General features: G+C 38.8%; 1 protein-coding gene across 3 annotated transcripts in view; it reads right to left on the reverse strand.

The window, feature by feature from the left end:
* Window positions 1-24143, reverse strand: part of SATB2 (SATB homeobox 2) — a 204349-nt gene that overhangs the window by 21492 nt on the left and 158714 nt on the right. For all 3 annotated transcript variants that reach the window (XM_006078174.4, XM_006078179.4, XM_044936957.2), the window contains exon 10: window positions 12341-12538. In XM_006078174.4, coding sequence (XP_006078236.3) covers window positions 12341-12538 — 198 coding nt within the window. The remainder of the gene's footprint in view (window positions 1-12340; window positions 12539-24143) is intronic.

The raw sequence follows: 24143 nt of genomic DNA on the forward strand, positions 1-24143 counted from the left end.
TTAGATTTTAATTTAAAACAGGAGGAAGGGGAAGGAGGGAAACGTGAGGACTGGAGCAAAAAACAAAACATAAAATCCAGCACCTATTTCCTTTTAAGAACAGAGTAATGATCACAAATGGAGACTTTCAACTTTCTAAATAAATAACCTAATTTTTAATCCTTCCCCTCTCCCCACCCCCCATCCAAGCTATTTATTAATATCGTATGTTTGATCTGTGTCTTTGTAGTTCTGGAACTTATAAGCAACTCTGCCTTCCCCATCTGTGCCAAGATGTTGCAGACTAGTCTTTGAAATGCTGCAAATGCAGATGAATGTGACATAAAATAAAAACTGATTACAGACACGTTCTACATGTGAGTAATGGCAACACAGAGGACGTTACATGTTCATAGAGTGTACTGGACAATGCTGCTTCAAATATGCAAATACAAAGAGACTACTGGAGTACAGAGAGCCATCCCTAGTATATCTATTTCTAGGAGCTCCAAATAAACTGGTTGATATCTTGCAAGTAAAGTGACAAGAAAACTTCTCCCTTGGTACATCAGTAGTTCTAAAATACAGATATATCAAAGAATCGTCAACTGATAGAACATACTGATGCATTTGATCCAGATTATGTTTTACAAGCAAAAGAATCCGTCAATTTGGTTCTCTCCTTTCATTACTAAGGAAACAACTGTATTAAAGTACTACACACACTGTTTGACTACTTTAGCTCTATCTCTTTGGGAGGCTTTCATTTCACATGAAGCACAAACTCAAATAAGGATTTCTCTCAAAAGTACTCCTAAAATTACACCTACATGGAAATGCTTGACATTTGTCGACCACAATTCCCTGTTTGCTCTTCTAGCACCACACTTATGAGTATACTGTTGACATGAATTGTCAAAAGAGCTGAAATGAGAAAAACTATATTTAAGAAACCATTTGCATGTATATATTGTACTTAAACAGTATATGCTCACTTTGGCACATTCTGTTCATTCAGATCGTAATAGAAATAGGAAGGCCTTTCCATATCCACATATATTTAAGCATTCATATCATAGATTTTAGCTCCCTAAGTTTAGAGTACTTTAAAAAAATAATTGACTCCTCATTTTGAAGTGCACTGTGAGGGTTCACTTCATCAAATCTAAGAAAGTACTCTGTTAAAATAACTTCCCCTGTTTTCACCCAAATCTGTTGGGTGTTTGGCACCAGGGAATCCCAGACTATGAACTCATTATGTACATGGTTCTGATTCTGCAAAATGAATCTAACCAGATACTCAAGTTAGCCTTTTATACCACATACAGAAGGCAATACAAAGACAAATGCCATGAACATGAAGAAACGGATTTAAACTAAAGGAAAGCATGAAGGGGAAAGAGTAGAAACAACTACTGCTTAAATATATAACTATTTTTGATGATTCAGACAGTAAAGAATCTGCAATGCGGGAGACCTAGGTGTGATCCCTGGGTCGAGAAGATGCCATGGAGAAGGGAACGGCTACCCACTCCAGTATCCTTGCCTGGACAGTTCCATGGACAGAGGCTACAATCCATGGGATCACAGAATCGAACACAGCTGAGGTACTAACACTTACTTTGACACCTGAGTGAACAAGTGAGCTGTAATACCAATCAGCCATTCAGTTCTGGAAACACCTAACCTTTCTTTCATACAATGGGTTTTAGCATATCTTACTTGTGAAAAATAAGTACATGGATATCCACAAGGCTTTAAAAAAAAATCTAACTGGAGTCTATTCAGTGTTATGCTGGTAAATATTTAACAACTGGCTCTCTAGAGAAAAAAAAGTCCCAACTGAATCATTTGCCAGTTCTGGTAGTGTGAATAATTTGACCAAGGCCAGTTCCATTCTATTAACAATGTAAAAACCAACTTCCAAAAGTCCTAAAAACATCAATTTCTGCTCACTGTGTAAGCTCACTCCAGTACACCCTGATCTGTTATAGGAAGTGATACTCACACCTCCTAGGCTTTCCAGACTTGGTCACTGGAATTCCTTCACCTGATCCAACTTACCTGTCATTTTCCCAGCCCCAGAGTGATCAGGATGACCTTGATGTGATACACAATTCCCTAAAAGATTCCATGTCAAGAGGTGAAGGGTTATATGATTTGCAGTGAATTCGATCTAGAAACAACTTGTGAGGAAATTGAACTTGTGACCTCAGAACTGTCAAATCTATCTAGTTTTCTTGATCTCCCATTTCTAGGGTTAAACCGAGTAATAATAAAATAAATGAATTTCAGAACTTTGGCAGTTTTCCTTTCATTGAAAGTAAGTTTGTCTATCATTACAAGGGGAAGTTCCAGACTTCGACTTAATAAAAATCAGCAGTAGTTTTCAGCTACATTAGATTTCCACACTAACCAGAAACATCTGAGAAGCCACAGTAGGTAGGTTTGGCTATGATAGTTTAAAACTCAGTGGCTGGCTTTCTCTTGTAATTGTCATAACTATCAATCATAAGAAAATCAACTATATCTCTCTGAGCCCATATAAGGTGTTCATAATTTGTTATTTTGTTGCTAATTTGTTTTTCCAAAATGCACTTAAACCTTCCAGGGGCAATGTGTTTTATTTTTTGTTTTTTTTTTCATTTGCATTAAAATCCTCAAGTGAGGATCAGATACAGATGAACCAATTTACAGAATCGGTGTTTCAGATGGAGATCACCTAATCCATAATCTAACAGTTTACAAAATAGTAAAAGAAAACTCTAAAGGATAAAACTCCTGTCCAAAGTCACATGATCAGCCCTGTGACTGGAGTCAAGGTCACTTCCAGGCCCTTTTCTTTACTCTATCATCTTTTTTCCCATTTGGTCAAAGGTTCGTTGAAAATAGAAATAGAAGGTGGTTTCTTTCTTTACAAGATGCTCTGGTTCCTGAAACAGTGAATAGAAAGGCTTGTATGTGTGCATGCTAAGTTGCTTCAGTTGTGTCTGACCCCTGGTGACCCTATGGACTGTAGCCCTCCAGGCTCCTCTGTCCATGGGATTCTCCAGGCAAGAATACTAGAGTGGGTTGCCATGCCTTCCTCCAAGGGATCTTCCTGACCCAGGGATCAAATTCACATCTACACTGCAAGGTGGGTTCTTTACTAGCACCACCCAAGAAGACTGAATAGTAAGGCTTATGGATTCTACTAAACCATAGTCTGAATTCTAGATTAAGGCAAGGCAGAGGGAAAATGAAGTCTGTTTAAAAATGCAATCTATGTGAGTAAAATGGAAAGCTGCTCTATATATGTATGAAATTCTGTTTTATTTACTATTATATACATAGTGCCTAGACCAATACCTGGCACACTGAGGGAGCCCAACCAATATTTGTTGAATAAATAAGTAGCACCCCTGCGGTGGAAGCATATAGCTTTAACCCCTGGACCACAGGGAAGTCCCAGTTTTATCAGTCAATTTTAATCATCTTTACCAAAAGCCAGACTTTGCTAGATGCCTATAAAAGTATAAAAAAAGGTATTTCCTTCTCACAGATGAAATATGATAAGGAACTTCATTAAAAAAATGACACCTCAATGTCCACAAGTGTCTTCATTTAAGTTTATTGCTGTTTTTTATGGGTGAGAGAGAAGGCACAACGCATGTGGAAGGCATCGACTTAAGTCTATTTTGCTTCCCTCAACTTGCTCCATGTTGCTCATATTTAATCAGTTTTCCCCGACACAAAATTTATTAGCTAATGCCCTAAATTCTTTCAGCTTAAAAAAAAAAGTGTTTCAGATTACTAAAAAAAGAAGAGTGGAAAGAAGGAAAGAAGGAAGGAAAGAAGAAAGTAGAGAAGGAGGAAGAAAATAGCCACACTGAGTTGGCCAATAGAACAATGGCAAGAAGATACACTAACAATTCCATAGCAATATGCTGATCCATTTTTTTAAAGACAACTAAGCTTTATGTTCAAAAATATTATGTTTAGTATCATTTTCCTATCAGAACATCAAGAAAAGGCCAAGGTGCTAAAGGTTTTATAATGTTCCTATCTTTATTTAATTTCAGCAGAAGGAAAAGAATATGACAATCTACATGAGGAGTATCCTGCTGTCCCTAAACCTTTAAAAATAGGCATAAAGAAATGTAATTTATATTAGTGATGTTAGTGGTTTCTGAGCACTGAGCAGTGCAGAAGCTTCCATCAGTGAGAAGTACTGTCCTGATGTAAGTAACAGAGCTAATCCTGCTTCTTCCCTTCAATCCACAGAGTAGCATTGGGCAAAGTGCCTTCTACTCAGTTTTAGGAGCGAAAAACAAGGAGTCTACCAGTAACCCACAGCAGGACTTGAAGAGATTGTACTGCCTCTTGAAAATGCAATTAGACTATTATTTAAGGAACATAACAATTATGGAAGAGCAAGTTACTCAGGAAAACAGGGTTCTTTGTGCTCCCCGGGACAGGAAAAGTCTGGGAGAAGTGGAACCCAGCTGCCTGACATTTCACTTCCAACCAATAGCTAACCCTAGATGTTTAATTTGGGAGGTGGTGTGTTGTGAAGTTTTAGTCACTCATAGGGCAAGTTCTGCTCAGCAAAAACACTGGAACAACCCCATGAAGAATGAGAAGTAGAAAGCTAACTCCAACTATTAAAACAATAAACCTAGCAAATCAGTGACCCCACTTTAAAGCAGTAAATAGATAGACCCAGAACAGATTACTATAAAATTTTAATTCCTGTCTGGATCTATAACACAGTGCCTGAAAGCATGGCCATCCATGATAAATGTTAGAAAAACTGTAATGAACTATAAAGGCATTACACTTTGGATACACACAAACTTGAAATCACTCTTAGGTATTGGATTCCTACTGCTTACATGTCCACAGCACTTTATACTGAACAAGTCACATGAGAATTTTATATTAGGCTTGTTAATCATATCTGCTACTATCTACCATGATGGGTGCAGGACTACTAAACGGCCTAACTTTCCAGGCCAGGGACAGACCATTCACAGGTTACCTGCAGATGGTGCGCAGCCAGCTAGCTTTCCACTCCCCATGCTCCTGGAGCTTATTCTAACCACGTGCCCAAAAAAGCTCTTCCTCTAAAATGCAGTGACCTCCAAATTGAGCATTCACATTACTGGTTGGGAATTAAGTGTCAAGAAAGTTTGCCTTCATGGGGATAAGGTGGACCAGTCAATTTCTCTCTTATAAGAATCTAAAGTTGTAAATAAGGAGTGGATAACAGAAGCTGGATTTGATAAAAGCATACAGAAAAGTTGTGAAGTACAGCAGAGGTGGTGGGCAGGCCAAGGCTTTGGGAAGCTTGGAATTACAGTTCAGAGATGCTATGAGTAGTAAGCAGAAGTCATGTGGTAGAGAAAATATCGAGTAAAAGGTAAATAAGATGATAGAAGAAAGAAAACGATGATAGCAGGAAGAAGCTGACAATGGAAGAAGATACGTTATACCCAGGATAGCAAAGGAGAGGGTGCATCCATGAACTACACAAATTCCAAGTCCCAGGTTCAGAGAAACCTACAAATATCCACAGTGCTACAGGTGGATTTTCCTCAAGTTCTATCTCCCTCAATTTCTTTTCATATATATCCAGTATTTAAGCTGGAATTTCTATGTCGTGTTAAAAAAAGACTTTAAGAAACTTTTAAATGTAAAAAGTAGACAACCAACTTGCTGAAATCTCTAAAGAAAGCAAAGCCACAGCTAATGTCCAATCTACCAGGTACCAACTTTAAGGAAATTATTCAACTGTTCGACATCACCACATGAGAAACCTGTTCACTATACTTTGGAAGAAGCTGAACCTGAGATAGAAATGTCTATGTTTTAGAATAAAGAGTTCATTCTAAATAACCTCCAAATCTTTCTATATTCCCAGTGACAAATTTAAAAGTTTGGATGTGCTGAAAGGCTAACTAGTAACAAAGAGATGAAGAACCTCTCCAAGTTAAACAAATGCCTGCAGGATAACATTGGGTGAATATGGAAAAGGCTAGTGTGGCTCTCAACTGCTGGTCAGGGACTCTCAAAGTTTACCCCACTGAGGACTTCCTTATACCCAACTGCTGTAATATTTCCTCTAAAACGGCAAGCATCTCTCTGCACACTTCCTCATGACAGGCCGAGTTTCAAACCTCTAGAGCCAGAGTCACACAGCAGGGTTTGAAGAGGAGCTTGGAACGAATCCAAGACAGGAGAGATTCTAGTAACCTGGTTAAAGAATTTGCAAACATCCTTAATTAATTAATTAGCTTATTTATTTTCTTATACACTGTCCTTCTGAAAGCAAATTCACAAATCAAAATATACCTACAGCTTGGACTTCCTTGGCAGGCCAGTGGTTAACACTCCGTTTTCATTGCAGGGGGCAAGGAGTAGATCCCTGGTCTGGGAACCAAGATCCCACACACCGCATGGTGCAGCCAAAAGATTGAAAAAACAAAAAACAAATAAAACCTACAGCTGAGGCAAAAAGGCTGATCAAATTCTCAGTGCTTAATCAGAGACTTCAAGTATCCTTAAACTTTGCAATGAGAGTCACATTCCAAAGCTACCTCAAAAATGCCAGAGAAGCTTAATGAAAAGTGAAAATTTCAGTCACATCAGTTCCTTGACATCATACCAAGGAGTACTGAATATAAAAAAGAAGCTAACAAAACTAGATCTGTTCAGTAGAATGATGGATGTACATAAACAGCTTTGCCTAATATCATCTAATAGCAAGTATTTGGGAAAGGCTGGCTGCTGCATGTTTAGCAGTTCTTTCTAGTTCAGAGGAAAAAGTCAAACACCAAAGGTAGACAAATGAAGATTTAAGGTCCCATTTGAGCAGGTTACTAAACTTCTCTAAGCTTCAGTGTCTCACATGTGAAAGTAGATAACCTGCCCCCCCTCCAACCTTGATGGGGTTTCTATACAGGTTTCTTAGCCCTAGCACTATGAACAGTGTAGAACAGATACATCTTTAGAGGGTAGGGGAGGTTGCTGTCTGCATTATGGGACATTTGACAGCATCCCCAACCTCCACCCAGCAGATGCCAGTAGCATCCCTAAGTTATAATAATCAAAAATGTCTCCAGACACTGCCACATATCCATGAGGGCAAAGTCAGCACTGGTTGACATTAGCACAAGGATTCAATAGCTGAGAAAATACTGAGAATCCCCTGAGTGGGCAGCAACCCAGACGAGCCGAGGTATGAGGCTGCAGTCAGCTGTCCTCCACCAGGTCTCACATTCTTACTCAGCGTATGGCATGGAATTTTAAAACAAGGACTTGTCAGGAAACCACATAGCAGCAAACTCAGAATTCCTGAACTTACAAAATAACCCCTGGAAACACTGTGGTGGAAATATAATAAAACAATAAAGCACAAACTACACAGACACGAACAATTTGGCAAATGCTCTCCAATCAGCCCCACTCAGTGACCTAGTCATAACATGAGCAATGTCCTTTCTTCTCTGCTGCATTAAGGGAGAAGTGTGGTCAGAGGGAAGACTGGATGCCAAAAGCGCCTGTGTTTTCATTCAGCTGGCGATTCTGGCTGCAGGCAAGGCCCTCCGTCTTTGCTCCAGTTTTTCCAATTGTAAAATAGAGTTGGTAATAATGAATACCCTGGCCTAACTAGTTTTTGATTCTAAGGTGAGGATATCCATTCCCTATAGGGCCTCGGGTTGTAATAACCACTAGGGGGAATATCACTACAACCACAAGAAATAATTTTGTCTCCAATATTTTGGTGTGAAAAAAAAATGGAATTTATTTTATCTTTTTCATGGAATGTTTTCGTTTGTCATACCATCTCATTTCATCTATGTTGGTCTTTGTGCTATCCATACATGAACTATAAGCATTATGTATGTTAGCATTTCACAACATTTTTCATTATTATTCCCCATAGGAGCCTTTTTAGGCATTTTTTCCTAATCATCTCCCCACCGCGTCATGAAATTTTAATACCAAGTATACAGAACATCTCTTTATGTACTATGTTCCTTTGGAGAGCAATAAACAACTGTAAACTGAAGATTTTTATGCACCCCAAGAATCAATTTTTACTCCCCGGGGCAATACTGCCTCCACTGAAGGGCCATAAGTGTAGGTGAATCTAGTTTATAAAGTGTATTCAGAGACTGGAAGGTCACCTTCTAGACAGCAGGAACTTAAATAGGGGTTTCAAAAAAGAATACCAACAAGAAAACTGGAGAAATTAGATAACTCCATATGACATCAAATCTGTTATCGCCTGGAGAGATCTGAATTTCTAAAGAAAAAAAATTTTGACCTCCCAGGACCCCCAAGTCTCTGGGGCTGACTATACCCCTCAATGGCCTCAAGCCCAACTATAACCTAGGTTCATCCCAAAAGGGAAATTCCATCAAATATGCATTTAAAGGACTCTGAGGTGTTAGAATTAGAAAAATAAATGGTGCACAGTGTCTACCATGGAAGAACCGCAGGGCAAGGCACATGTGGCTTTAGGACTCTTGGGGCAGGCTGGCCTCACAGGGACGCGGTGATGGGACAGGAGCAGCCTAAATGAACAAAGTGAATTGGATGTGTGTGCATGGCAGACAGAGTGTGGGTGGTGGGGTCTGTGCAGTAGGATAGAGACTGCTATCCGGTGTGTGCCCAGAATGGAGACCACCAGCTCCAGCCATGTGGCCCACTGGGTCAGATCTCCTAGATTTCTGGATTGTGAAATCTGGATTTCTAAGTGAAATTTCTTAATTTCTAAATGGGGGCTTGAATTTTTAAAAATCTTTCATGGGCTTAAAAAAGAAACACATCTGCATGCAATATAAGACTACCAATTAGTAAACTATTTGCAAACAAAAGGCAAGAAAAATTTCCTCCCTTCTGGGAGCAAAGAGGCTCTGACTCTAAGGGACTTCACAGAATTCACTGAATGGGGAGGGGCTTATTCCAAGCTTCTTCTTTTATCCAATACATCTGTGGAGCCCTAATTCGACAGATTCCTCTGGTGGGTAATTATGTACAAAGGTCACTACTTCATATCTTTATAATTTAAGAAAAACTGGGGAATAGTGTACCCTAACTAGTTAAAGAAATTTAAATGGCACTCTTCCATAACCACAAGTAGGGTGGATTTCTGTGTGCATTTTAATATGCTGCATAATCAGAGACTCTTAATAATCCCTGATTTCACTCATACTTAACAATTTAATAGCAGTGCATTTTCTGCCTAATTAGACAAAATGCAACATCACCTAATACTACCAATGTACAAATTTTTTAATCCCTAAAATGTGTAAGCAATTATGTTTCTCTAAAATTTTAATTGATACAAGGGCACCAGTGAATCTCAATCCTGAGTCCAATGACTTAACTTTTGGACAATCACAGACACTTTTTAGTAGTCTGGAATCTTTCTGAATACAATCTGTCCAAAGTCATAGAAGCTGTGCTAACTTTATTCTCCAGTTTCAAGAGTTCTGTTGTCTAGTTCAAGTTCTCTTCATTTTTCCTATCATGACTGTAATAAATTACAATTTATTACAATTGTAATAAATCAAATTAATCAAATGCTATTTTGCCACAAAACATGAATGCAGCATTGAGAGCAGTGTCACTGAGAGAGAAATCACACACACACACACACACACACCAATGATATATTGAAGAGTTCTACAGTTATGAGATCAAGGTCAATGGCTGAGAAAAAGTCAATGTAGAAAAAATTACCTTATTTGTAAACTCTTTAGTTAAGAGCTGAGTGATAGGAATAACTTTTTATAAAATAAGTGAATTATCTTAGTGACATCAGAAGTTAATGTTAATAGCCACAAAGTGCTTCAAACTGAAGGAAAATTACAGACTGACTCTTTAGCCATTAAATATTGTTAGCACACTCTAGTTCTGACACACTAGCATAAAAGGTAATAAAACTCACAAATAGATTGGCTATCTGCTTCTAAGATTTACTTTACTCAGACTTGTCAGTTAAAAAACAAAATATGATGCTGAACATCCCTTCTAGCTACCTAAACACAGGGACCTCTAGAGATGAGAATTTCTGGACAGGAAGAGTACAGACAGGAATATGCAGGACCCATCATCCAAATGAAGGGAGATCCTCATTTTAATGGAGAACAGGTATTACTTTTCTTATCCCAAACTTCTCCAAATTTTCAACTTTGCCATCATCCTATGATAAAAAAGAAATGCTACTAATGTTTACAATAAATCAATTTTTCACTTCTATTCAGGAAGATCCCCTAAAGGCGGGCATGGCAACCCACTCCAGTGTTCTTGCCTGGAGAATCCCCATGGACAGAGGAGCCTTTTACCTTGCCTGGATTGACTAAGATAGACTCTGAATGAAAAGTCCACACCAAGTGAATGGTTTCCTGAAGCTGGTCATAGGTTCAACACAGAAGTTTGGATCAATTCACATTAAAATGAGAAAAATAAGGGTGATAGTGAGTTTTTCATATGATTAAATGTATACATTTGTAAGATCTTTTGCCTGAGGCTATCCTTTTCATTAATTTGTTATTTAATGAGTATTTATTGTATAAATATATGAATAATAAACAGGAGTGTCCCTTGAATTTTTTGAATAAATTTATTTTCTAAAATAAAAGGTTGGTAATTATAATGGGCCCAATTTTAATTTCAACTGAATCTCAAAATCGACAAACCACTGCTTCATGTGACTCAGCAAGCTGGAATAATCATCTCTAGGGAGGTGCCCTAGTGTTTGGACAAGGCCCCAGCAGGAAAGGACAGTGGAGGGAAGGGAGAGGCTGGTCCTGAAAGGTAAGACTTGGGGCTCATCTCTGGGGAATGAGTCACCCACACACTAGTCCAGAGCCAGGAGAACCTGCTCTGCCACTTATGAACCAGGTACTCCTTGTGACCACCTTTCTCTGAGTGTACTGTGGATATTAGAAGAGGTTTCTGCAGGTGCTTGTAGTTTTGTGAACTCACGAGTCTAATGGTCTGGGCAACTCATTCTGTGACTTTGGAAAGTGACCAATGAGAGCACAAGAGCATTGACTGAGATGTCAATATTTGGATGACAAGTGACATAATGGCTCCAGTGGCTTCAGGCTTCTTCCCCAGGCATGTGAGGGTGGAGCAAGGGGAAAGGAGACAGGAAGCCTTAGGCACAGCATTTCAGAACCGCGTCCTTCACCACCTCTCTTATGCTATCCGATCAAGACACCACACCCCACGCTTCCTTCACCCTCATCTTCCTTCCTTCACACACATGTGCACACAGGCATGCACACCTGCCTCAATCGTCCCCTTCTTGCTACACACAAGGAGATTCAGGTGATCCTCTTTCACGGCAGTGGGAATTGACGGCATTGAGCAGGAGGGCAAATCTCACCGTCTACCAAAACACTTTGTGGCACAACTTGAAGGGGAGAAACCACAGGAACCCTCACTGATATTTCTTCCCCAAAGTAACTGATTTTAGATAACAGCAAGGCTCAGTAGCTAAACTCTGTGACTCTCAAAAAGAATATAATTTATCTCAATGAGACTAAAATCTAAGCAAACAAAACATGCAAACCCAATGAAGGTAGATTTCTAAAAGAGAGGAAACCAAAGATAGCAGGAACTCACCTAAAAATACTAAGAATCTATCACAACTTCTCTCTTAGGTTCAGCTGAGTTCAGTGGTATTCCCTAGCTCATGTGGATATTTCTCTCAGCCTAATGAAACATTTCCTGAGGAATTTTGAATCATTTCATTGGCTATTTCAGAGTTTTTTTCCTTTAGAAAGTGCACTGATGGAAACTATGATTTCTAATTAGGAGATTTAATTCTCCACCAGTGCTCTGGCTTCACAATCCTACAAGTATCAATAAAATACTCCCAGGAAGTGTGAAGTGTTAGTCGATCAGTCATGTCCGACTCTTTGTGACCTCATGGAATGTAGCCCACAAGGCTCCTCTGTCCATGGAATTCTCCAGACAAGAATACTGGAATAGGGAGCCAGGCCATTCTCCAGAGGACCTTCCCAACCTGGGGATCCAACTCGGGTCTCTGGCATTGCCGGCAAATTCTTTACTGTCTAAGTCAGAGTAGCTGCCTTTGGATTTGACTTCTCAGTCACAGGTGTGTTTGTATCTGTGTGTGTGTGTGTGTGTGTGTGTGTGTGTGTGTGAGAGAGAGAGAGAACATGTGTGCGCATGCACACATACACGCTATGCCCACTGTGAGAACAGGGCTCTCTGTTTTCGGGGACATGGAATGAGACACCTTCCGAGGGGAGGTGACATGGTCGGCCCCTTTGACCTTCAACAGCTGCTGGCACCGAGAGCCCTGTCCAGGTTTAGGGGAGAAGGGGACGCCCACCTGCACTGGCTCCGGGGGAAGCTGAACCACGTGCTGCATGCGCTCGCTGTGATGGTGCCTTGATTCCTCTTCATAAATCACATCCCTCTCATGCTGGGGAAGATTCAAGAAACGACGGATGGTACAGAGGTTCTCCCAGAGAGTGCGGTTTTCTGGGCTGGGGTTCTCCTTCCAACGGAGCAGTTCACACAGCCAGCCCTAGAAACAGAGAAGGCCACTGAATGAACCTGTAGAGTGCACAGCCGCAGAGGGGGCTTGAGTGCAGCCAAGTACCATACCGGCTTATCATATTTTTACAACAAAATTGTTCCCACCAAACTGGGGAGACACTGAAACAGCCTGGAAACTCTGAAAACCAACTAATGACCACACATATAGTTACACCAATACCTGAGAATCTTCAGTCTTGTTAATTACCTTATCCCCCTTCCTACTGAATACATTCTCAATTAATTTACAGTCTCTTTGTAAAAGAAACTCAAAGACGCATGTAGCTCTCCATTTCTCAGCAAAAGTCATTCATGTTAGTCAGCTACAAATTTTAAAATTACCCACCCAGTTGGATAGTACTCCATTCCAAGAAAAAAATGAAAATGAACAAATATGTATTGCAAAATGGCAAATTCTGAAGAGGAAATACCTAGGTATAAATAGAAATAGAAATATTTCCTCTCTAGGGAGGAAATAGTCTCACAAAGATCAATAACTCCTCCACAACACTCTTTGCTAGAATGAGAAAAGTGTATATCTGCTCAACCTCTGAATGCCTTGGGCTCCAGGCCCTTGTAACCATCACCTTCCTGCCTCAGCCACACCTGCAGGAAGGTAAGCAGTTGGACGGGTCACACCTGCAAATGTCTGCCTCCCAACTCTGGTATCCGGATGTTCTCTTGCTCGCAACTGCACGAGAAAGAAAATGTAATGCAAATAATGATGGATTATATGAAAATAATACAGAGGATGCTGTCAACATCGCTCACTGACTCATGTCAAAATATTTTACCCAGTAGCTTTCTAACCCATCATTTCCAATCTACATCGCTCATTTTAAATACAAGGACTGTCCCATATCACGCCTCCTGCAAGAATAAGAATTTTTCTAAAAAGGTGCATAAGTAAACACACATGACTTTGTAAGAAATCTGGAAACCTCCACAAATTCTATCTCATAACTTGAAACCAATGAAAGTTCCTGACACGCATTATAAAAACCCCTCATAATATCATAAGCTGTTGTTTGTCTAACTCTCCACTGTGTCTTCTGCCTTTACCCAAAAAAAGGCAAGATTTGATTATCTCCGCTGCATCAGCCAAGACAGCAACACCAGCTGTTCTCATTGTGCAGCTTCTTCCTCGCGGCCTCCATGTTAATAACCTGATCATTCCATTTTCTCCTTCAACTGCCGGCTGCAGCACTGCGAAGAGACAAAAACCCAGACCCATCTGCAGCAGCTGTAGGCACTGAACTGTGAAGCCACTGGGGATTTATAAACTAATCTGTAACACAACACTGCCTTGTTTTTACAAGTGAGAGGCCACATTTGCTCAGACCTGATCTTTTCTTGCAATAAACTGGGAGCTGGGGAGAGTTAGAGGGCTAGGAAGAATGAAAACAAGATATCTAATCATTTGCTTGGAAATGTGCTTCCAAGTATTTTCAAAGATTTTTTTTTTTTTTTGCCAGTTGACAGGTAATGGTTGATTTTCAAGGTGTAACATATATGAAAATTGAAGATGATTCAATTTTTTATCCCTATCAAAAAGTAAATTATATTTTTTAAAAACACTCCTGGTCCCAAAGTGTTTCCTCAAGGGTTTCTTTGTACAAAGCAAATTCTTGAAATGGAATATAAACCATCTGTGGAAAAAAAATAAGCTCCTATTTCTCTGTCTTTTCACAGGTCTGAATAAGTCTCCAACTGAACTCTTTCAAATGTTTCAAACAGGTATGTTTAACATCTCCCAGGGGAGGCTACAGCATGGAGACCAATCCTTGAACAGAAAATAAAAACAAAAATCTGCATCTGTTAAAAGATGAAGTTCTGAGATATCCAGACCTTAAGGAGGACAGCACCTGCTGTTCTGCATGAGGAGTGAACTGCATTGTGGGAAGCCACAGCTTGAAAGGAGACAGGTGACAGCTGAGTGGTATCTCCACTTACATACTCGGAATGTCTCGCACAACATTCATTGCTGCATTTGATTTATATGCGCTGTTATAATCTGCACTCATTACAATCACTTAGAACAAACTACAGGCCTCGTTATGGACTGGGCGCTGTCTGCCATCAGTCTTTAAGAAGTGTAGTGCTCAATTTGCCCACTGACAAGCAAGGTCCTGACCTTGAAGCTATTAGGGAGTGGATTAGACACAAGTGTGATCATGTGTGCAGACATAAGCAAACCAAATTAATTTCTGGCACAGGGAGGTAGCCAACAAGACCCTGTTCTTAGGGCACCGGAGAACTTCCTCAAATCCCTGATGGAGCTGAGCTAATAGCATGTTTAAGGGAACCCAGTTTTGAAGATGAAGCACATTCATGGTATTTAGAGGGTTATTAATCTAGTTTCCCCACAAAGTGTTTGCTTGGCTGATCAGATTAAGGGATGGAGCCTTCAACAGCGCACCCCCACCACAGCAGGCCCCAAGAAATCTGTGATACTTCACAGCCTTGGACATATTGCACCATGTGTACCCAGCTGCTTCAATAATTAGCTTATGAATGTATCAGCTGGTTCTGTGATTTTTATAAATAATAACTAACCTACAGAGCAGAAACATTGTCAAGAGCCTTACAGTAACACAAAACCACAAGGAGTTCCTAACTTGCTCATCTACTAAATGCCGAGATTCCCTACTAGAGGAGCTCCTGCAATGCCATCTATAAATATTTATCCTGTGTCTGAAATGGAAGTGTATGTTTGTCAGTTTTTTTCACGGCAGCCATGATTCGCTTTCCCCTCACTCTGACTCACTTGCTCGCTCCACGGATTTGGGTGCTTATCTTCCGGAAATCTATTCTTCCACCTCACTTCTCATCTCACCCTCCATCTTTCAATTCACATGATCCCTCCACCAGCCCATTTGGGAAGCTTATCTCTGTTTTCTCAAAAGGGTCTGTTATTAGTTTGTTTGGTGGCTAATGAATTTGCCAGGAAGGGCCATGCTGTTGCCTGCACACACACGTATGTATTGTGAGTGAACCCACCACAGAAGAGATAGAGTCCCACGGTGGGATTTTTTTCATTTATATAATTTTTGCATGCCATCCAAGAAAGTTTTGCAGTATCAGGCAAAAAAAAAAAAAAAGTGTAAATGTCAAATAAAACAGTGACAGATGACAGTATTCTCTATTGAATAGCACTGTTTCTGTCGTGCATGTTCAATGGGAACTCATGAATTATTAATAAACAAATCTCCTTTTTCTGTTAAAAATCTCAAGTAGGTTTTTTGTTGTTGTTCCCTATGTGTTATGTGGAGCATTCCAGGAGAATTATTTTCATTTTATAGATGCTGATGCAGAAGTTCATCTGATTTCCAGCCTTGGCCAGCCTTGTGAGCAGGCACCAGGAACTGTGGAATATATACCTAGCTGTAATTTCTCTTTAGCCTGGAAATAAGCTTTAATCAAAGGTTGGCTGAATATTCATAAAGTCAGTTTAGCTTTTTTAGTATGGGAAAACCGAGGCTGAATGACGTGTACCTGAGCACAGCTCGGAAGCATAGAATATTCAGTTTGGAGACTGAACTGCTAGGTTCCTGCTACGACAATAAATTACTGGGTGACCTTTGGATAAGGTCTTAGATCTTCTGGAAGCTTAACTATAAAAGAAGGAGTTTACAAAAGATGATCTTTAAGTTCCCTTCCAGCTCCACAATCTGTGATCTGTTTCCTGGTTATTTGTCAGAAACAACAGATAATGATTAGCCACCAGGTCAAAGTACAAAGAATAAAAACCACCTTGGTCAAGTGATCAAGGTCAGCATCACCAGTGATGACATACTCACACTAAGAATTCTGTGATATGATTCATTGCAAAGGACACAACATAGTATCTGAGGTAGGCTTGCCCAAAATGCACAATCTCAGTCAAAGCATGGCAAACCCAAACTGAGAGACTTTTTTCAACAAAATAACCAATCAGTACTCTTTAAAAGTGACAAGGTCTTTAAAAAAAAAGGGGGGGTGGGGAAAGACTGAGCAATGGACACAAACTGCAGAAAGCTAAGGATAATAACTAAATGCAATGTGGTTCCTGACTGGGGTCCTGGCACCAAAAAAGGTAATTAGTGGAAATATGATTAATATTTAGCATAATATTAATTTTAAAATAGTGAAATTAGAATAAAGTTTTTAGTTGGTAGTATTAAAACACTGGTAGTTTCCTACTTTTGATAACTGCACTATGGTAATACAGTGTACATTAGGGGAAACTAGGTGAGAAATATATGGAAACTGTAACATTTTGCAAAGTCTCTGTGAGTCTAAAATGTGTTCAAAATAAGAAGTTTGAAAAAATATAGAGAATACCTGGAACTTACATAGGAAAATGTACATGGAACTTAAGTGTAATGATGCCAAGAAATTTACAATTTAAACACTTTTACCTTCAAACTCTGAACCCAAAGAAAGCATATAAGTTCAAAGGCTACATCCTTTTGATCAATGGTTAAGAGTTCCCAAGCATTCAGGCCATAAGCAAATAATACTTATTAACATTTCATTTTAATCATCTCATCGGCCTCTTAAACAAATATATTTCCCTCAGTAGAGAAAACAACTCTGACTATCTTTTCCCAACTATGCAGGTGAGGTGACACTCACACCAATCAAGAGATAGTTTATTTACAACCCACATGTTCCTAAAAAGTTGTACATCAATCTACATTTACAAAGCAAATAAAGTTGTAAATGTATCAAGAATCCTTACTACTTGAAGAAATGTATTATTTTCCTTTCTGAAAGATGAATAACGGCCCCACAGTTTATCCTTTAGTAAACTGATAGTGTTACTGAGGATTTACTTAAACGAGATACCTCTAGTTCACAATTTAGGAACATTAGAAGCAGCAACAATAAGAACCATAATTTGCTCTCATTTTTCCCTCATGGTCTCATCTCCCATCAATTCTCCCATGGACCTTGTGCTTTGGCCACTGTGAATTACTCACAGTCCCTGAATAGGCTTGATATATTCTCATCTTCATCCTTTTGCTCATGTTACTCCCTTTGCTGGAAAACTTTACTCAATTCTCTATTCCCTCTATGAGAAGTTGTAATTCATTTAATTTTCATTGTTACTGTTTACTTAAAAGGTTAGTTGAGATCACCAACAGGAAAGTACATAATTCTGACCATGAAATTCAAGGAAAATGTCATTACAGATTAACAGGATTCATAATGTGGGTCTTAAAAGATAAAGATGAGTTTCACCAGGTGGGGAGAGTAAGTGACTGGAATAACATTCTAAGCAGAGAAAGCAGTATCAGCAAATGCGGGGGCTTATAAAAATAACACATTTGGTAATCAGAAGCAACTCTGTGCAGCTAAAGCACAGTCTAGAAATGGAGGTGGGTGGTAGATTATAAAGAATAACATGCAAAGAAATTTCATCTTAATCATATTGGCCATGGGAGTCACTGAAGGCTTTTTAACTGATATGACAAAGAACTCTCTGATTTCTTTACAGTTTTTTTTTTCTAATTTATTTTTTTATTGAAGGATAATTGCTTTACAGAATTTTGTTGTTTTCTGTCAAACCTCAACATGAGTCAGCCAAAGATATACATATATCCCCTCCCTTTTGAACCTCCCTCCCATCTCCCTCCCCATCCCACCCTCTAGGTTGATATAGAGCCCCTGTTTGAGTTTCCTGAGCCATACAGCAAATTCCCATAGGCTATCTATTTTACATATGGTAATGTAAGTTTCCATGTTACTCTTTCCATACATCCCACCCTCTCCTCCCATCTCCCCATGTCCATAAGTCTATTCTCTATGTCTGTTTCTCCACTGCTGCCCTATAAATAAATTCTTCAGTACCATTTTCCTAGAACCTATTATACAGAGTGAAGTGAGTCAGAAAGAGAAAGATAAATATCGTATTCTAACACACATATATGGAATATTCTTTCCATTTTTTATTTCCTTCCTCCATTCCTCCCTTCCTCTCTTCTTTTTTAACAAGAAGTCCTTGGAGAAAAAACTATGATAAAGTTAAGAACTTCACTTACCTTAGCTTAGATATATTTTCTTTTTCATAGTAAAATCATGTTGCTGAGTATTAAGCAGGTCCTACAATGGCCTGCTAGTAGTAAATTACACACTGCATAGGCTTTATCCTCCAGTTTTTGTTCAATAAAAAATGACATGTACCCTAAACACCAAACCATATCATTTAACTCTCATTATTTTAATCATTTGTGTGTATGTACACGCACGTGTGTGTGTGGTGTTGTTGATCAAATGAGAATTTTTAAAGCTCTCTCACATTGAAAATGAATGAGGAAGAACAATATCTATTATCCTTATAAAAAAAAGAAAGGTTTAAAATTTTCAAATATACAATAAATGTGACATACTTTTCACACTACACACCAAATGCTGAGAATATTCAAATGACCAGGGAGGTCTTTCGGAAAACAATAATACAGCCTAGTGTCTGAATTTGGAGCCTATCAGATATGCGTTTTAATCCTAGCTCCATGCCTTAGGTTTAAGTGATGGGGGAGGGGAAGGAGATGGGAAGAGTGGGGTTCCTGTCCGTGGTACTGAAATTTCACTGTGTACTAAGTTACTTGTTTTCCTACCCCAGGACACAGGTAATCACTCCAACTTCTGCCTGTTCCCATATTTTTTTCCTTAAAAAAAAAAAAAAAAAAAAATCTGTGTAGGTGACACATTTCCTAGTTTTTAAAGCATTTCTGAACAAATACAAACCAGGACTTGCTAATAAACAAATGCAAGTTCACAGACTGATTTGATTTCCAAAAAGAGATACAGTAAATAAATTTGTTCTTAAGTAAGGTTGTACTCGCTTTGTAGACCAAGGTCTTGTCAGTCATTACCATTTGCCCTGAGGAACCTAGCACAGAGCTGATAAGTGAACTCCGTCTACAAATAGTAAGAAGCCCCCACCCTCTTTGCCCATCTAGGAACTCCAATGAATGAATAAGTTGACAAATGAACAGCTCTCTTCAGGAGAATGACTCGAGGCTTCTTGCAACAGACATGTAAAAGGCCATTTACTCACCCACATCTTCAATACAGAAAATGTCAGCATATGTAACCAAAAGGAAACATTTTCTGAGTGTCTCAAAAGAAAATTCATATTATTAACCACAGACAGTTCGCTTTCTAAATGGAAGCACATAAAGTCCCCAAACAAACTTTTGTAACTGTGAAAGAATTTCTCTTCAGCTGGTTGAGACTTTTCTGAAGTGTGAAATGAGCCAGATAATATTCAGCTCTTGTTTCTTAGTCACTGAATTCTCTTTGCATGAATCCAATAAGTGTCTATTAAAATAAATAAACCCCCTAATGATTCAAGATAACCTAATCAAGAAAACTGAAATGGATAAAAGGCTAAACTGCAAGGGAGACTTGTCAAGGGCTTCAATGAATCCCTGACGAGGAGGTCATCTAAACCTGAAAAAAGATTTGTGCTGAGCATTTGGTTACAGTTCAAGGTTAATTATTTTATACCTTGAATGTAATAAGTAAAAATGATCTGCTTCTTTTCTTATTTCTCAAAATTGTACACTAAGTTCTAAACTGTATTTTCATGGGGACTAATTTTCAGCTGTCTCTGGGCATGTGTCTCACATTTCTATGGATGTGTTTGTAAAGATTGAATCTGTAATTGAGAGTAATGAAAATTTTATTTCAGAACAACTCCTTAACCTCTGTTATAAAGGGCTCAAGTTAAGAAGGGATTTCATAAAATCTTGTTGCCTTCCTTACCATGGAAATATGGGCTATGCATAGCTATATAATAGTATAGAGATTTGGGATGACTTTATACAAGTGTGTACACACATACTTAAACACATACATGGGAACATGCATCTAAAAAAAAAATCTATATCCGTCAAAAAGAATGAATCTGGAGTCTTCTCCACTTAAATATTAAAAACATATTAACATTAAAATGTACTAGACTAAAATATCAGGAAGAAAACAACTGAAATATTTCTAGTCCAGACTTCAGACTCAAATTCCAGGATACCTTTGATGTAAGGTATATATATTATAACATATATATACCATAATATACCTATGATATATACCATATATACTTATAATACAAGGTATATATATATACACACACATATATATACACAAACACACACACATACATGATATAAGGTATATATATACACATATATATATGATACAAGGTATATATATTAATATATATTATTATATACAAGGTACTATATAGTAATATTATGAACACTGCCTCAAGAACTCATAAGTGTGGAGTTGGGTGGGGAGGGAATAGACACAGCAGAAAACCAGGAATAAAACTTGTTTGAAAGATTAGGACTGGGACTAAAGTGAGGCATGCAAGCAACTAATGTGCAAAAATTAAGAAATGTGCCTCTGAAAGGGTGTGCCTCCTTGGACTGTACCCTAGAACCTAGTGTGTCTAATCCTAGTCTTTGGCCTGTGAAAGCAAGATGATTAAATGGTCCCTATGACAAAACAGTAGGAACTAGTCACAGCACCAACATTCTCCAACTGTAAGAACTATGGTTTAACTCAATATCATCTCCAAAAGAAGGCTGGGAGAGTTCAGAAAGATGGCTTTTAATATGTCAACCTGATTTGCTTCAAAGTCATATGCAAGTTTCTAAAAGTGTTGTGTCATGAACAGGCAAAACAATGCAACTCAAAGGTTTCTGCAATAGATCAAGATGTGCTTAAACCCAGTACAGAAATTTTAGCAATGGGTAAAGGTACCTGACATTATATTAACTGCATATGAACTCTACGTATTAACCTTCACTAATATCTAATTAAGGGTTCCCATAAAGGCTAGATTTAGGGTATGAAACATAAACATAATCAACTGCAAAGAACCCAATTCCTCACTATAGGGATGATGTAAAAATTGAGATCTTGAGGGAATTTCTGTTGATCATTTCTCAAAAGAATCTATTCCTTTGAATTATGCTGAGAGAAAAAGGAAGAAAGTGAAGGGTCTGACTTGATGCTTAGGCATCACTGTACTTACTGTCCACTTAATTTGGCATTTGAGAATACTGAGAAGCCTAATTTCTTCACTACTTGCTGTAATAATTTTTTTCAAATGGCAATTATAGTATAAATATGTTAATTTGTTTCATGCAAGCTTGGTGGACAGCACTGACATTGTAGTATACATGCCCCAGTTGACAAGAGTAGAAGCTGCTTTTTGATAGGCTGTCAAAATGTGTTCAAAAAAAATCTCCCATCAGGAAGGGGCAGGCAAGGCCACACACCTCATTTTAGTCTGCCTTATACACTGAAGACAAGATGGCAGAAGCAAAAGCACTGGGAGTGAGACGAGACCACCACCTCATTCTACACGTGGCATCATACGGCCAGTTTTTCCTGTCTCTCTTTATACCAGAGATCAGGGCAGTCAAACATTTACTTCCAATGTGGTGGTTTAGTTTCTAGGTCATGTCTGACTCTTGTGACCCCATGGACTGTAGCCCACCAAGTTCCTCTGTCCATGGGATTCTCCAGGTAAGAATACTGGAGTGGGTTGCCATTTCCTCCTTCAGGGGACCTTTCTGAGCCAGAGATTGAACCCAGGTCTCCTGCATTGTACGCAAATTCTTTACCAACTGAGCCACCAGGGAAGCCCCAATAGCCTGAGCAATCCTAGTCCCGATAAAGCCATCTCCATAAGGAAACGTAAAAAATAAGGTAACTGTCAAACCACTTTCAGGGCAAAGTGGTAAAACTGATTCTTGTGTAATATTTTCTAAAGGCTAAGAAACCAAATAATGAGACTGAAGATACTTTACAATTCATAAATATACTCTCCCATGAGAAAAGGTGGTTTAAAAATTTACAATTTATAACTGTCTTATTACAGTATAATTCCAACCAGGATATAAACACACACGTGCAAACACGCACTTACACATTAGAAGACTAAAAGGTTAATAGCAACTACCTCTGGATTGTGGGATTATGGGTGATTCATATTTTGCCTTTATATTTTTTTCATTTTATTTTTTAAAATGAGGATGGGGCATTGCAGGTGACATTTCAGGGGGTGTGCTATCTCTCCTTGCCACCTGACGACCCACAAGGACACACGGCCCTCATCTTGATGGGCCTTTGCAGCAATCGCAGAACCTGCAGGCCCCAGCCGGGAGATGGGCCTGGGGGAGCACAGTAAGGCAGCATGCAGCTCTGACCCCAGATGCTACAGCAGGTGCAAGGGGACAGGACCGCTAGCCGGGGATCATATGTGGAGCCATATGCAGAGCCTGCCTGGTGGAAGAGGGAGACGTGGCAATTTCCAGTTGTTCGGGGTTTTGTTTTGCTTTTGTTAATTATAAACATTTTTTTTAATTTTCTTTCTTTATTATTATTTTATTATTATTATTTTTTTTTTTTTACTTTACAATATTGTATTGGTTTTGCCATACATCAACATGCATCCACCATGGGTGTACACGTGTTCCCCATCCTGAACCCCCCTCCCACCTTCCTCCCCATACCATCCCTCTGGGTCATCCCAGTGCACCAGCCCCAAGCTTCCTGTATCCTGCATTGAACCTGGACTGGCGATTCGTTTCTTATATGATATTATACATGTTTTAATGCCATTCTCCCAAATCATCCCCCCCTCCCTCTTATATTGGCCAAAACTGTAGTCAGCTGAGTCATTCAAAATGCCTTAGGTGAAGGTATAGAGGCGGCGACCCTCAAGCATCGCTGGCAAGGACGTCACTGGAATGTAAATCCTATCATTATTTTCAATATGGTAGGACTAGAAAGGATTTACATACCCATGAAGGGAAGAGAGTCAAATTGTGGTGCATCCAGTATGACATAGCAGCTTAAGAGAATAAGAGGACTAAGTGTGCTGATATGGAAAGGTCTTTAGGATTTGTAAAGGAAAAACCATGTGTAAAGTATGCTAGTCATTTGTGCATAGAGACAAAGAAAGCCTATAAACTTGTATTTCCAAAGATAGAGGACAAATGTTGGCAGTGGCTCTAAGGATGGCTGAGGGCTGAGGGATGGAGGAAGACTATTCACTGTATACTCTTTTGTCCCTTTTGAAGCTTATATAATGAACATATGCTACCTATTCAAAATAAATAGCATTAAAGAAGAAAAGAACTGCCTTTGAATTAAAGAATAAAAATAAAATGAGGATGTTATTACTTAAGTAGTCATAAAATAGAAGTTATTTCTTTAAAAAGGAAATATGTACAACTAACTTGTGCCTGGGACATTTTTAAGAAGAGACATACAAAAGCAAAAATTAATATGGTAACCCATGATTGAATGAAGAAAACACGTTAGCACTATACTGAATGTGATATAAACTCCAACAGCAAAGAGTAGTAAAAGGAAGGAAATACACCGAATGATATACCAATTATTTTTGTTATGTACATTTGTCTGTCTTTACTTTTACCTTTAAAAGGATCTGCTATGGAGTCCTGTGTATTTTAAATCATTTAACTTGTTAATCAAATTAGATCATCCATATGGAAATATTTTATGATAAAGAATGTTCATAAAATCTGAGTTTATAATCTACATCTAAAGTTTAAGAAGCCTTC

The sequence above is a fragment of the Bubalus bubalis genome, chromosome 2, assembly GCF_019923935.1.
Source record: "Bubalus bubalis isolate 160015118507 breed Murrah chromosome 2, NDDB_SH_1, whole genome shotgun sequence".
Classification (NCBI taxonomy): domain Eukaryota; kingdom Metazoa; phylum Chordata; class Mammalia; order Artiodactyla; family Bovidae; genus Bubalus; species Bubalus bubalis.